The sequence below is a fragment of the Rhinoraja longicauda genome, chromosome 26, assembly GCF_053455715.1.
Source record: "Rhinoraja longicauda isolate Sanriku21f chromosome 26, sRhiLon1.1, whole genome shotgun sequence".
Classification (NCBI taxonomy): domain Eukaryota; kingdom Metazoa; phylum Chordata; class Chondrichthyes; order Rajiformes; family Arhynchobatidae; genus Rhinoraja; species Rhinoraja longicauda.
Genome location: NC_135978.1, coordinates 25,773,343 through 25,788,264, shown reverse-complemented (window position 1 = coordinate 25,788,264; position 14,922 = coordinate 25,773,343). Strand labels below are relative to the sequence as shown.

Here is a 14,922-nt window from a genome sequence, read left to right as displayed (position 1 = left end):
TAGTTTAGTTTCGAGATACAGTGTGGAAACAGGCCCTTCGGCCCACCGTGTCCGCGCCGACCAGCGATCCCTGCACACGAACACGATCCTACACACCAGCACCAATTTATTATTATACCAAGCCAATTAACCTACAAACCTGTACGTCTTTGGAGTGTGGGAGGAAACCGGAGATCCCGGAGAAAACCCACGCAGGTCACGGGGAGAACGTACAAACTCCGTTCAGACAGCGCCCGCAGTCAGGATCAAACCCAGGTCTCTAGCGCTGTGAGGCAGCAACTCTACCACTGCACCACCGTGATAACTGATGATGTGCTAACATTACTTAATGGGAATAACATGAGTTGTGATGAAAATGTTGACTTGAATGTCAGAATATAGAAGAGTCCAGCACAGGAACAAGCACTTCGGCCCACAATGTCCGTTGCGAACATGATGCCAAGTTGAAGTAATATTTGCTTTCACGTGGATTCCATGTCTATTCATCCACGTGCCATGATTGTCCTGTATTATTTGTTATTTTACAAATTATATGCGTATTGACATTAAATAGCTGGAGACAGTAATACCCCATAAACACATGATAAAACAACATTTTTAAATGAGCTGGGAGGGAAGAATGGTTCGCTGGGGTGACTTAATATTCAAGCTTCCTCTTGTCCTGACAGCTGCCAAGCATGCACAGTGGTGGAGCCGCTGCCTCACAGCACCAGAGAACCGGGTTCGATCCTGACCTGGGGCGCTGTCTGTGTGGAGTTTGCACGTTCTCCCAGTGGCCGCGAGTGTTTCCTCCCACAACCCAAAGACGTGCGGGCTTTGTAGGTTTAATTGGCCTCTGTAAATTGCCCCTTGTGTGCAGGGAGTGGATGAGAAAGTGGGATAACATAGAACTAGTGTGAATGGGTGATCGATGGTCGGTGTGGACTCGTTGTACCTGTTTCCATGCTGTGTCTTTCAATTCAGTTCAATTCCAGTCCAACAGAGCTCAACGGATTGCTTTCAAGGTCAGTTCGGGTATTAAACCAGCACCTGCAGTTCTTTCCAAATCAGTATCAGTGAGCTCCTCCCTATTGCTAGACGTGTTGGGGTAGGTGGTGACTCGACTGAGACCAGGGTTAGTCTTGGCACCAGTCCCCGTCTCCACAGATCACTACTGTATCGGAGGTAGTTGTGTCTGCCACACAGCTAAAATTTAATCTGCCCAAATAAAATACTTCTGCTGTAAAAGTTAACTGCCATGAAATAATTTGTGTTGGAAAATAAAATAAAAATAACCGCAGATTATGTTGGATGTCTGTAAGCAGCCTCCCTGGGCCACAAGCCCAACGTCAATTCACGGAGACATAACTCAATTCGCTCAATAACATTTTACTGTGTTTTCTTTAAGTATTTTATTTTTTTAAACAACCCCATAAGCAGTAAATAAAATTAGCTAAGTTGTCATTTGCACCGCTGTTTTATTTGCTGAATGTTGTACAAATTGCTTGTTCATTATGTGGTAAATTGAACCTTTTCACTGGAAGGGTGTTACAGTAAGGCGAGTGGTAAGTGGGTAATAACCCACCAAGGCTTTGACTGCTTTTATTTAGATTAGATATTTCTCATCAACGTTCAGAATCCTTTCCATTCTGCAAGGGAGCAAAACACCGCTGTGTTGAGGCGGCTGTATCTATTTATATCTCGTCTCAAGGTTTTTTAAGACGAAAAGGATGATTAATTATCAGTGGTGTTAACAATGGAGATGGAACCCCGCCCAGATACTGCCCTAAGCGTTGTTGCAGGTAACAGCATCCTACGAACGCACAGCGCTTATAGATAAACGTGTGGGAGGAGAGCTTAAGAAGGAACTGCAGATGCTGGTTTACACCGAAGGTAGACCACAAAATGCTGGAGTAACGCAGCGGGGCAGGCAGCATCTCTGGAGAGAAGGAATGGGTGATGGGTGATGTTTCGGGTCGTGACCCTTCAGTGTGGGAGAAGAGAGCAGGTGACTATATTGAGATTATGGTGGGGAGGGGCTTGTGGGGCACTCAAACACGGATACCGAGCTGTTTAGTTTAGTTTTGTTTAGAGATACAGGCCCTTAGAGATACAGTAAACAGTCCCTTCGGCCCACTGAGTCCACACTGACCATTGATCACCAGTTTAGTTTAGTTTAGTTTAGTTTAATTGAGTTTGGATTAGTTTAGTTTATTGCCACGTGTACTGAGGTACAGTGAAATGCTTTTTGTTGTGTCCTATCCAGTCAGTGGAAAGACTATGCATGATTACAACTGATCCATCCACAGTGCATGGGTACAGATAAGGGGAATAATAACGCAAGATAAAGTACAGTAAAGTCCTATTAAAGAGGGTCACCAATGAGATAGATTGAGCTCAGGACCGCTTTCCAGTTGTTGATCACACTAGTTCTATGTTATCCCACTTTCTTATCCTCTCCCTCCACACTAGGAGCACGTTACAGAGGACAATTAACCTATAAACCTACATGTTTCTGGGATGTGGGAGGAAACAGGAACTCCCAGAGGAAACCCATGTGGTCACAGGGAGAATGTGCAAACTCCACACAGACAACACCTGAGGTCAGGATCAAGCGTTGCCTGTCTATTCCCGCCACAGACACTGCCTGGCCTGCTGAGTTTCCCCAGCACTTGTTGTTTTCCTAAGCCAAGAGGTTTGTGATTGTGCTCTATCATCTCTGTGACCATCTTAATGCAATAGTGACTAGAACGGTGATCAAATATTGCCAGTTGGCCTGAGCTTAGCTTGATGTGTCGGTAATATTTGTTCCCCCTGATAGCATTGATTGATTGCATTGATAGGAAGGTACTCCCTGGAAACAGGCTCTTCGGCCCACTCGTTCACACTAATTCTGTATTATCTCACTTTCGCATCCACTCCTTTCATTATTGAGGCAATTAACCTACAAATCCGCATGTCTTTTGGATGTGGGAGGAAACCGGAGCACCTGGAAGAAGGTGCAAACTCCACACAGAGTCTCTGAGGTCAGGATTGAACCCGGGTCTGTGGCGGTGTGAGGTAGTGGCTCTACACGCTGCTTCAGTGCATCATCCTCAGCTTTGATCAATCCAAATCCAGGTTTCTCCATCACAGTCACTCGGCTGGTTTGTCCCAACTTAGGGGAATTTGTTGAATGCATTAAACTAACTCTGTGTTTGCCTGGTGGATGTCTTTTTTAAAATGAGCCCTAGTGTCCATGGAGCGAGTAAGAGAGAGATTGAGATGGAGAGCGATTGAGAGAGAGGGAGAAAGAGAGAGAGAGAGAGAAAGAGAGAGAGAAAAGGAGGGAGAGAGAGAGAGAGAGAGAGCGAGAGGAAGAGAGAGGGAGCGAGAGAGAGGAGTCTCCTGTGGTAATGGCCTTGACTGCACCAGAGTCCATAGTCTGAATTTTAAAGCCCTCAATATCTATCTGACCAGCCCTCATCAGACCGGTGACATCAGACCGGTGACATCAGACCGGTGACATCAGACCGGTGACGTCAGACCATCAGACCGGTGACATCAGATCGGTGACATCAGACCATCAGACCGGTGACGTCAGACCATCAGACCGGTGACATCAGACCGGTGACGTCAGACCATCAGACCGGTGACATCAGACCGGTGACATCCGACCGGTGACATCAGACCGGTGCTCACACGTGCCATTTTAAATGACCTGTCTTCACCAGATATATTCGGCGAATGTGTTTGCAGGGGTCCATGTGGTCAGAGCTGTATCCTGAGTGAAGGGTCTGAGCTGGAGTGGGGTGGGGGGTGTTTATTCAGACGTGGCTTGAGGCAGGAGAAGCCCATCCCCTGAGCTCCAGGCACTGAACCCCTGAGTCCCCCTGCTATCTCTCAGTGCCACCTCTGACCCGTGGCGACAACACGGTTTGTACAAAGTACATTTACCTTGTCAATCATTTGGACAGGACACCAATAAGGAATACTGCACTTGTAACCTTGATTTCTTCCAAAAACAGCTTTTCTTTATATATATATATATATATGTGCATATATATATATAAATATATATTATATATATATTTAAAGCAATTTTGAAAATTCAGGTACAACAAATTTAATATTTAATACAGAAAAAATAACTCAAGTAGAGAAGATTTAGTTTCCTCATCCAATAGAGACACATCCAGAGCAAGAGGGTTGCTTCCATCAGATCGTGGATGTGTGCGGCAGTCCAAGACCATTTGGCCCATTGCAACCCAGCCTAGCCCACTTTGCGGCTCTTGTTCGGTAGCCTTGAAGGTCACGCCGTTTAGTGTTGGCTCCCGCCAGACGCCAGAATAACCCCAAGCAAAGGGCAGAGCAGCCTCTTGAATCTGAATCCAGAACTCGTGTAAAAACCATCCACTAATTCTCCAACACAGAAAGAAATACCTTAGCATGAACTGTAACAGGGTGACAATATAATCTGTAAACATATACTTCCAGAAATTAATATATCTCAATTATATAAGGGATGTGCATTGAGCAAATGATCGGTTGACACTTAAAAAAAAATATTCCATTGGGAATTTTTTTTCATACAATTATCTGGCCTCCAGTTTTTGGTACCTGGATGAATCAAGTTCTAATGATCATCCTTAGCGATTATACAATGCATATTATTCAGCAGGGGAGCAATGTAACCTCACTCAGAGGTTGGCAACACCACTTGATTCTCGTCGCTGGGGTGCGTGGAGTCGGATGCCACCGTTACCTCGGCCCCCGCCGCTCGCCGCCCGGCCGGGGAGTCAGAATCCTTTTCCCCCCAGGAACGCCGGCCGACTCAGCAGGGAATGTCAAAGTAGCACAGGCGGGAAGGAGTCAGGAAGAAGGTGGGGGAGGGAGGGCTTCACTTTGTGGAGACACAACAATGTCCCCATGTGGTCTCTCTCGTCAAGACTTAACAAGGCTGGGGTGGCACCCATTGAGACGTGGGTGCTCCTCCTCCTGTCCATTTTTTGCACCCCGGGTCGGCCGGCCGTCTAATCCCGAGGACTCACTCCCCACTCGTCCGCAAACAGAACTCCATCCAACAAATCCTCCGGTGTCCATCCCCAAGCACACAGTAGCAGTGCTGCAATCTCACAAAAAAAGGGCACATTGTTTTTGTTTGTTTTTCTTGCAATGTCGGTTTTGTTTTGGTCCCTATGGGTGGATGGCAGTGTTAGAATGTCTTTGCCCTTCTCATTTACTGGGGGTGGGGGTGGGGATGGGGGGGGGGGGTTGGGGAGCAGGCCCGGGGGTGGGGGTTTCAGCGGACGACGAGTACCAGAGCCAGGAGGAGTGTGAGCAGGCCGGGGGCGGAAGTAGGCCTCAGTGCGGCCCCCGAGGGCTGTTGGATGCCGGGAGGGAGCTCCAAGCGCGTGCGGCGGGTGCACTTAATCCGCGACTTGTGCCGGGTGGGGTAGGGGCGGTGGGTCTGCTCCTTCTGGCTGGCGTCGGGCAGGTAGTCGCTGCCCCACATCCCGTCCGCGTGCTCCCCGGCCGGCTCCTTGGGCGCCGCCTCCCCCAGGTAGTTCTTGGCCGAGTCGTCGCGCTGCCCGGTGCCGTTCTGTCCCTCCTTGGCCAGGGTGGTGCTGCCCCTGGAGGGGTGGCCCCCACCCGGCCTGGCCTTGCCCGGGTGGTGAGGGTGCTGCCTGGGGCCGTTGCGGATCTGGTTGGGGGAATCGTGGGCCGTGCAGTTCTTGAAGAGCCGGGCGGAGAGGACCTTCAGGTCTTTGCCCTGTACATCCCTGGGAGAGTCGCAGACGACGCTGGAGCTCGACCCACTGAACCTTTGCAGCCATTCCCACAGAGAGCGAGCTTTGCAACTACATTCCCAAGGATTTCCGTTCAGCCTGAGGTACTGCAACGATCCAAGCTCAGCCAAGCATTCTCCCGGCAGTAAACTCAGGCTGTTGTTGAACAAATACAAAATGGTGAGCCTCCGGAGATCATGGAAAGCCTGCTTGTTAACCCAATGAAGCCTGTTCTGGTGGAGCAAGAGGCGGTCGAGGTTCACCAGCCCTCTGAAAGTGTTCTGGGACAAACTCAATAACTTATTCCCGTGCAGAAAGAGCTGGGTCAGGTTGACGAGCTCCAAGAACAGGTCGTCCTGAAGGTACTCGATGTGGTTATCCTGGAGATAAAGGTACTGTAAGTTGTGGAGTCCTTCGAAAATTCCATTGGGCAAGAAGGTCAGACCACAGCTGTAGAGATGCAAGGAGTGAAGCTTCTCCAAGCCGCTGAAGGTCTCGGCATCCAGGAACCTCAGGTGGCGATTGTCTCCGAGGTCAAGCTCCTCCAAGAGGCTGAAGCCCTGGAAGGCCTCGGGGTCGATGAAGGTGATGTTGTTCGAGTACAACCACAAGGTGACCGTGGACGGGCTGAAGTTGTTCCTCAGCAGCAGCGTAATCCTGTTGTTCTGCAGGAATATCCTCTCGCTGTTGGCCGGTATTCCTTCCGGGATGGTGGTGAATCCGTGCGACTGGCAGGTGACGGTCATGGGGGAGGGATAGCAGACGCAGTGGCGGGGGCAGGAGAGCGAGATGTGAAGCTCGAGTCCCAGCAACACCAGGAACAGCTCGAGGTTGCACCCTGCAAGAGGAGAGGAGACACACGGTCAGGCACAGTGTTGCTTCAAAACCCTTCAATCTCATGTAAAAGCATTTGGTCACAGACTTAAACTCTACAGGGGGAAATACATATTATTTTTAAATTATTGTGTGATCCATAATATGGAGTCATAGACTCATACAGCATGGAAACAGGCCCTACAGCTTAATTTGCCCACGCATGTCCCATCTACACGTCCCACCTGCCTGCGTTTGTCCCATATCCCCTCTAAACCTATACTATTCATGTGTCTGTCCAAGATAGTACCCGCCTCAACTATCTCCTCTGGCATTTCATCCCATACACCCACCATCCTTTGTGTAAAATGATTGCCCCCTCAGGTTCCTATTAAATCTTCCCGATCTACATTCTCCAGACAGATGCTACCTGATCCACTGAGTTACTCCAGCACTTTGTGTCCTTTTTTCCAACTAAATCTCCCAATTTTGTGCACCTTCTGACACTTAATGAGCAGAAAATGGACATAGCCATCAGCTGTTAGATTTAGGTTTAAGTATATTATTGCCACGTCTTCTGAGGTGCAGTGAAAAGTTTTGTTTTAGACAATAGACAATAGGTGCAGGAGGAGGCCATTCGGCCCTTCGAGCCAGCAACGCCATTCAATGTGATCATGGCTGATCATTCTCAATCAGTACCCCATTCCTGCCTTCTCCCCATACCCCCTGACTCCGCTATCCTTAAGAGCTCTATCTAGCTCTCTCTTGAATGCATTCAGAGAATTGGCCTCCACTGCCTCTGAGGCAGAGAATTCCACAGATTCACAACTCTCTGACTGAAAAGGCTTTTCCTCATCTCAGTTCTAAATGGCCTACCCCTTATTCTTAAACTGTGGCCCCTTGTTCTGGACTCCCCCAACATTGGGAACATGTTTCCTGCCTCTAACGTGTCCAACCCCTTAATATTAATTTATATAAACAATGCTGGAGTTGGTCGATTGGTCAATGGGGATGGAGAAACAGTTAACATTCTAGATGAACAACATTCAATTGAAATATTCACTACCAATGCTGCTTAACATGTTAGGTTTTCAAACATCTGCAGTTTTTTTTTGCTTATGAATACGTTGCTTTTGTTAATCTGTTACTCTGAGCAGAAGAATCCAGAGGTATTGTAGGTTACCTTTTGGGTTGACTCCCCCAACATTGGATGCTAGCTAATCAGATCAGGTAATACTCCACATGAATGCAATCAAGTTAAACTCAAGTACAATAGATAGAGCAATGGGGAAGTTGCAGAGCACGAAAGATAGTTCTCAGCATTGTAGCGCATCAGCTCCAAAGACAAAGTCCAATGTCTGCATTGGCGTAGAGGTGAATCAGACGAGATTATCAGAAGCCTGATAACAGAGGGGAAGAATCTGTTCCTGAGTCTGGAAGAGCAGTTCAGAAGCCTGATGTCCCACTCCAGGATCATTCCCAACATCCAGGAGGCAGAGGCTCGTTCACCCAAAAGGTGGCACGCTGGTGCAGCGGTAGTGTTGCTGCCTTACAGCACCAGAGATCCAGGTTCGATCCTGACTACGGGCGCTGTCTGTACTGAGTTTGTACGTTCTCCCCGTGACCACGTGGGTTTCCCGCCGGGTGCTCCGGTTCCCTCCCACAATCCAAACACGCAGGTATTTAGGTTAATATGGCTTCGATAAATATTCTAAATGGTCCTTATTATGCAGGATATTGTGCAGCTTGTGTACAGAGTGATCACAGGTCAGTGCGAACTCGGTGGGCCGAAAGGCCTGTTTACGCGCTGTATCTCTGAAGTCTAAAGCCTAAAGAGTGATGCTGCTGTCTCAGAACTGCAACAACTTGGCTTCAGTGCTGGCCTACAGTGGAGTCTACAGTGCATTCAGAAAGTATTCAGACCCCTTCACTTTTTCCACATTTTGCTACGTTACAGCCTTATTTTAAAATGGATTAAATTCATTTTTTGAATCATCAATCTACACACAATACCCCATAATAAAAAAGCAAAAACAGGTGTTTAGAAAATTTTGCAAAGTAATTAAAAATAAATAACTGAAGTATCACATTTACATAAGTATTCAGACCCTTTACTCAGTACTTTGTTGAGGCACATTTGGCAGCGATTACAGCCTCAAGTGTTCTTGGGTATGACACTACAAGCTTGGCACACCTGTATTTGGATAATTTCTCCCATTCTTCCCTGCAGATCCTCCCAAGCTCTGTCAGGTTGGATGGGGAGCGTCGATGCACAGCTATTTTCAGGTCCCTCCAGAGATGTTCGATCAGGTGTAAGTCCGGGCTCTGGCTGGGCCACTCAAGGACATTCACAGACTTGTCATGAAGCCACTCCTGCATTGTCTTGGCTGTGTGCTTAGGGTCATTGTCCTGTTGGAAGGTGAACCTCGGCCCCAGTCTGAGGTCCAGAACTCTCTGGAGCAGGTTTTCATCAAGGATCTCTCTGTATTTTGCTCCGTTCATCTTTCCCTCAATCCTGACTCGTCTCCCAGTTCCTGCCGCTGAAAAACATCCCCACAGCATGATGCTGCCACCACCATGCTTCACCGTAGGTATGGTATTGGCCAAGTGATGAGCGGTGCCGCTTGGCATTCAGGCCAAAAAGTTCAATCTTGGTTTCATCAGACCAGAGAATCTTGTTTATCATGGTCTGAGAGTCCTTTAGGTGCCTTTTTGCAAACTCCAAGCGGGCTGTCATGTGCCTTTTACTGAGGAGTGGCCTCTGTCTGGCCACTCTCCCATAAAGGCCTGATTGGTGGAGTGCTGCAGATATAGTTGTCCTTCTGGAAGGTTCTCCCATGTTCACTGAGGAACTCTGGAGCTCTGTCAGATTGACCATCAGGTTCTTGGTCACCTCCCTGACCAAGGCCCTTCTCCCCCGATTGCTCAGTTTGGCCGGGCGGCCAGCACTATGAAGAGTCCTGGTGGTTCCAAAGTTCTTCTATTTAAGAATGACGGAGGTCACTGTGCTCTTTGGGACCTGCAATGCTGCAGAAATTGTTTTATACCCTTCCCCAGATCTGTGTCTCGACACAATCCTTTCTCGGAGGTCTACGGACAATTCCTTCGTCTTCATGGATTGGTTTTTGCTCTGACATGCACTGTCAACTGTGGGACTTTATATAGACAGATGTGTGCCTTTCCAAATCATGTCCAATCAATTTAATTTACCACTGGTGAACTCCAATCAAGTTGTAGAAACATCTCAAAGATAATCAATGGAAACATAATGAACATAAGCTCAATTTTGAGTGTCATAGCAAAGGGTCTGAATACTCATGTAAATGTGATATTTCAGTTATTTCTTTTTAATTACTTTGCAAAAAAAATCACTTTTTTTATTATGGGGTATTGTGTGTAGATTGATGATAAAAATTAAAAAAAATTAATCCATTTTAAAATAAGGCTGTAACGTAGCAAAATGTGGAAAAAGTGAAGGAGTCACTGTATGTGGAGTTTGCACGTTCACCATGTGACCATGTGGGATTCCTCTCACATCCCAAACAAACGTAGGTTAGTAGATTGAGTTTAGTTTAGAGATTCAGCATGTAAACAGACCTTTAGGCCCACCGAGTCCGTGTCGACCAGAGATCACCTGTTCGCTAGTTCTACCCGACACAATAAGGACAATTTACATTTTTTTAGTTTAGAGATACAGCGCAGAAACAGGCCCTTTGGCCCACCGGGTCCGCGCCGCCCAGCGATCCCCACACACTAACACTCACCCACTAGGGATAATTTTTTTTAAACATTTGCCCAGCCAATTAACCTACAAACCTGTACGTCTCTGGAGTGTGGGAGGAAACCGAAGATCTCGGAGAAAACCCACGCAGGTCACGGGGAGAACGTACAAACTCCATACAGACGGCGCCCGTAGTCAGGATCGAACCTGAGTCTCCGACGCTGCATTTGCTGTAAGGCAGCAACTCTACCGCTGCGCCACCGTGCCGCCCGGTCAGTTAACAAGGGCCTGAACGACAGGAGGATGAGGGGTGATCATATAGAGGTCTATCCCAAGGCAGAAAGCAAACTGCTCAGCAAGTCAGGCAGCATCTGCAGAGAGAAGCTTGACGTTTCTGGATGGGGCCCCGCATCAGGACTGAAAGTAAAGAGGGGAGATGGACTATGTAAAGAGATGAGAACACAAAGTGCTGGAGTAACTCAGCGAGGTCAGGCAGCATCTCTGGAGAACATGGATAGGTGACGTTTCGGGACGGGACCTTTCTTTTTCTGAAGAACGGTCCCAACCTGAAATGTCCCCTATCCAAGTTCTCCGGAGATGCTGCCTGATCTGTGGAGTTACTCCAGCACTTTATATGTTCTTTTGTCTAAACCAGTATCTGCAGTTCCTTGTTTGTACAGAGGATAGGTGGAACCAGGAGAGGTTGTGGATCATAGAAACATAGAAAATAGGTACAGGAGTAGGCCATTCGGCCCTTCGAGCCAGGACCGTCATTCAATATGATCATGGCTGATCATCCAAAATCAGTACCCCATCTCTGCTCTCTCCCCTTATCCCCTGATTCTGTTAACCCTAAGAGCTACAGTGCCCTCCATAATGTTTGGGACAAAGACCCATCATTTATTTATTTGTCTCTATGCTCCACAATTTGAGATCTGTAATAGAAAAAAATCACATGTGGTTAAAGTACACATTGTCAGATTTTAATAAAGGCCATTTTTATACATTTTGGTTTCACCATGTGTTTATACATAGTCCCCCATTTCAGGGCACCTTAATGTTTAGGACACAGCAATGTCATGTAAATGAAAGTAGTCATGTTTAGTATTTGTTGCATATAGAAACATAGAAACATAGAAAATAGGTGCAGGAGGAGGCCATTCGGCCCTTCGAGCCTGCACCGCCATTCAATATGATCATGGCTGATCATCCAGCTCAGTAACCTGTACCTGCCTTCTCTCCATACCCCCTGATCCCTTTAGCCACAAGGGCCACATCTAACTCCCTCTTAAATATAGCCAATGAACTGGCCTCAACTACCTTCTGTGGCAATGACTGCCAGGCCTGTATTGCAGCCATCTTTAGCTTATGTTTGTTTTGGGGGCTAGCCCCCTTCAGTTTTCTCTTCAGCATATAAAAGGCATGCTCAATATGATCCAGATCGGGTGATTGACTTGGCCACTCAAGAATTGACCATTTTTTAGCTTTGAAAAACTCCTTTATTGCTTTAGCAGTATGTTTAGGATCATTGTCTTGCTGTAGAATGAACCGCCGGCCAATGAGTTTTGAGGCATTTCTTTGAACTTGAGCAGATAGGATGCGTCTATACACTTCAGAATTCATTATGCGACTACCATCAGCAGTTGTATCATCAATGAAGATAAGTGAGCCAGTACCTTCAGCAGCCATACATGCCCAGGCCATAACACCCCCACCACCGTGTTTCACAGATGAGGTGGTATGCTGTGGATCTTGGGCAGTTCCTTCTCTCCTCCATACTTTGCTCTTGCCATCACTCTGATATAAGTTAATCTTCGTCTCATCTGTCCACAAGACCCTTTTCCAGAACTGTGGTTGCTCTTTTAAGTACTTCTTGGCAAACTGTAACCTGGCCATCCTATTTTTGCGGCTAACCAGAGGTTTGCATCTTGCAGTATAGCCTCTGTATTTCTGTTCATGAAGTCTTCTGCGGACAGTGGTCATTGATAAATCCACACGGACTCCTGAAGAGTGTTTCTGATCTGTCAGACAGGTGTTTGGAGATCCTTCTTTATTATAGAGAGAATTCTTCTGTCATCAGCTGTGGAGGTCTTCCTTGGCCTGCCAGTCCCTTTGCGATTAGTAAGCTCAACAGTGCTCTCTTTCTTCTTAATGATGTTCCAAACAGTTGATTTTGGTAAGCCTAAGGTTTGGCTGATGTCTAACAGTTTTATTCTTGTTTCTCAGTCTCATAATGGCGTCTTTGACTTTCATTGGCACAACTTTGGTTCTCATGTTGATAAACAGCAATAAAAGTTTCCAAAGGTGATGGAAAGACTGGAGGAAAGACTGGGTGCTGAGAGCTCTCTTATACCTGCGGACATCAGGAGGCATTTAAATACACCTGAGCAATTACAAACGCCTGTGAACCCATGTGTCCCAAATATTATGGTGCCCTGAAATGTGGGGACTATGTACAAAACACAGCTGTAATTTCTACATGGTGAAACCAAAATGTATAAAAATGGCCTTTAATAAAATCTGACAAGGTGCACTTTAACCACATGTGATTTTTTCTATTACAAATCTCAAATTGTGGAGTACAGAGGCAAATAAATAAATGATGGGTCTTTGTCTCAAACATTATGGAGGGCACTGTATATCTACCTCTCTCTTGAGTACATCCAGTGAATTGGCCTCCACTGCCTTCGGTGGCAGAGAATTCCACGGATTCACAACTCCCTGGGTGAAAAAGTTTTTCCTCATCTCAGTCCTAAATGGCCTACCCTTTATTCATAAACTGTGACCCCTGGTTCTGGACTCCCCCAACATTAGGAATATTTTTCCTGCATCTAGCCCGTCCAATCCCTTAAGAATTCTATTTTCTTCCATAAGATCCCCTCTCATCCTTCTAAATTTCAGTGAATATAAGCCCAGTTGATCCATTCTAAGACCCCATGTTTTTATTAAGACTAGTGGCAATAACTGCGTGTCCTTCCTCAGGTACCTGTCGGGACTGGCATCTTCCAGCTCCATTTTCAGGCCTCCCTGTTTGGTCACAGGTACGTACATTCAATGCACCACTGGCGCCAACGTCTTTCCCTCCAAATCCTGTGTTCCATTATCTCCACCACCTCACCTGGTTCCACCTACCGGCCCCCGTCTCACTCCTCCCTCTCGCCTCCTTCCACCCGCTATCTTTCCCTCCTTGCACTAAACGTTATTCCCTTACCATGTATCTGTACACTGCGAATGGCCCGGTGGTAATCATATATTGTCTTTCCGCTGGCTGGTTAGCACGCAACAAAAAGCTTTTCACGGTTTCAATAAACGAACTAAACTAAACTGACACACTCCGATGTCGGGTCTTGTCCAGAGGCATTAACCATCTCTCTGCCTGCACAGATGCTGCCTGACCTGCTGAGTTTATTATTTTTAAGAGATACAGCATGGAAACAGGCCCTTTGACCCACTGCGTCCACACCAACCATTCACACCAACCTGTTCACACTAATTCTATGTTATCCCACTTTCTCATCCACTCCCTACACGCTCAGGGCAACTTCCAGAGGCCAATTAACCTACAAACCCGCACGTCTTCAGGTGTGGAAGGAAACCGGATCACCCGGAGGAAACCCACGCGGTCACACGGAGAACGTGCAAACTCCACACAGCTGGACTGAACCCAAGTCTTTGATGCAGTGAGACAGCAGCTCAATCAACTGAGTTGGATGTTTGCAAGCTCAACTTAAGTCCAAGGAGCTAAACGTGTGATCGAGGCTGACACTCCACAGGGAGAATGTGCAAACTCCACACAGACAGCACCCGAGGTCAGGATCGAACCCGGGTCTCTGACTCTGGGCTCCAGCAGCTGCCCCACAAGTTCCTCCAGCAGTTTGTCTCGTGCTCCAGATTACGCCATCTGCAGTCTCTAAAGCTGGTGTCACTGCCTGGTGCAATTCTTTGGCTTTTATATTTTTATTCAGCCGCGGAGGATCTATGAAAGTCAAGCCCCAATCCTACTTCCACTGTACATTGACACATGTGCTCTCCAGCTCAATGTGACTGGACCCCCTACCAACATCCAGCTGAAATCAGCTAATCCAGCACAAAACGCCACTGCCAGGGACTATTGTAAGGGGAATGTTATCGTGAAATGTTTAATTAGTCTTCCAACAGTGATCAAGGGTAAAAACTATAAGCTTATGCACTCTTTCCACCAACCTCTGCTCTTCGTAATTGATGTTTGTGAAAAAAAAATATATATTTTTGTTGATGTTGTGCGCAATTGGCAATTTGTTTCGTCGGGAGCCTTGCATGCAGCTTGGGCAATTGTGAAAGGCTGCAGATTCACAACGCAAGATAAGCTGAAAATGGAATCTGAATTTTCTTAAATTACCAGTCTCCCGGGAAGTGCTTAAAATATATATTCATCGGCATAGCAACGGGACCATGCCAACGAGGGCAGCGGCGGAAGGGGTGCACCTGCCCGTTCTTGCAGAGACCGTTCGTCCGGCCTGAGGGTGAGGGGAGGAGGGTGGATGGGGTAGGGGGTGGTGGGGGGGGGGGGTGGGGTGGGTGTGGGTAGAGGGGGCGGATAGAGGGAAATAAAGGGTCACGCGCATCTGGAAACAGCCAGCACAGCCAAGAGTCTTCGAGTCA

General features: G+C 47.2%; 1 protein-coding gene across 2 annotated transcripts in view; it reads right to left on the bottom strand.

Annotated features, from left to right (window-relative positions):
- Positions 1-4,068: 4,068 nt before the first annotated feature.
- LOC144606494 (reticulon-4 receptor-like 1) overlaps positions 4,069-14,922 on the bottom strand; it is a 52,745-nt gene continuing 41,891 nt past the window's right edge. For both annotated transcript variants that reach the window (XM_078422678.1, XM_078422679.1), the window contains exon 2: positions 4,069-6,585. In XM_078422678.1, coding sequence (XP_078278804.1) covers positions 5,261-6,585 — 1,325 coding nt within the window. In that variant the 3' untranslated portion in view covers positions 4,069-5,260. The remainder of the gene's footprint in view (positions 6,586-14,922) is intronic.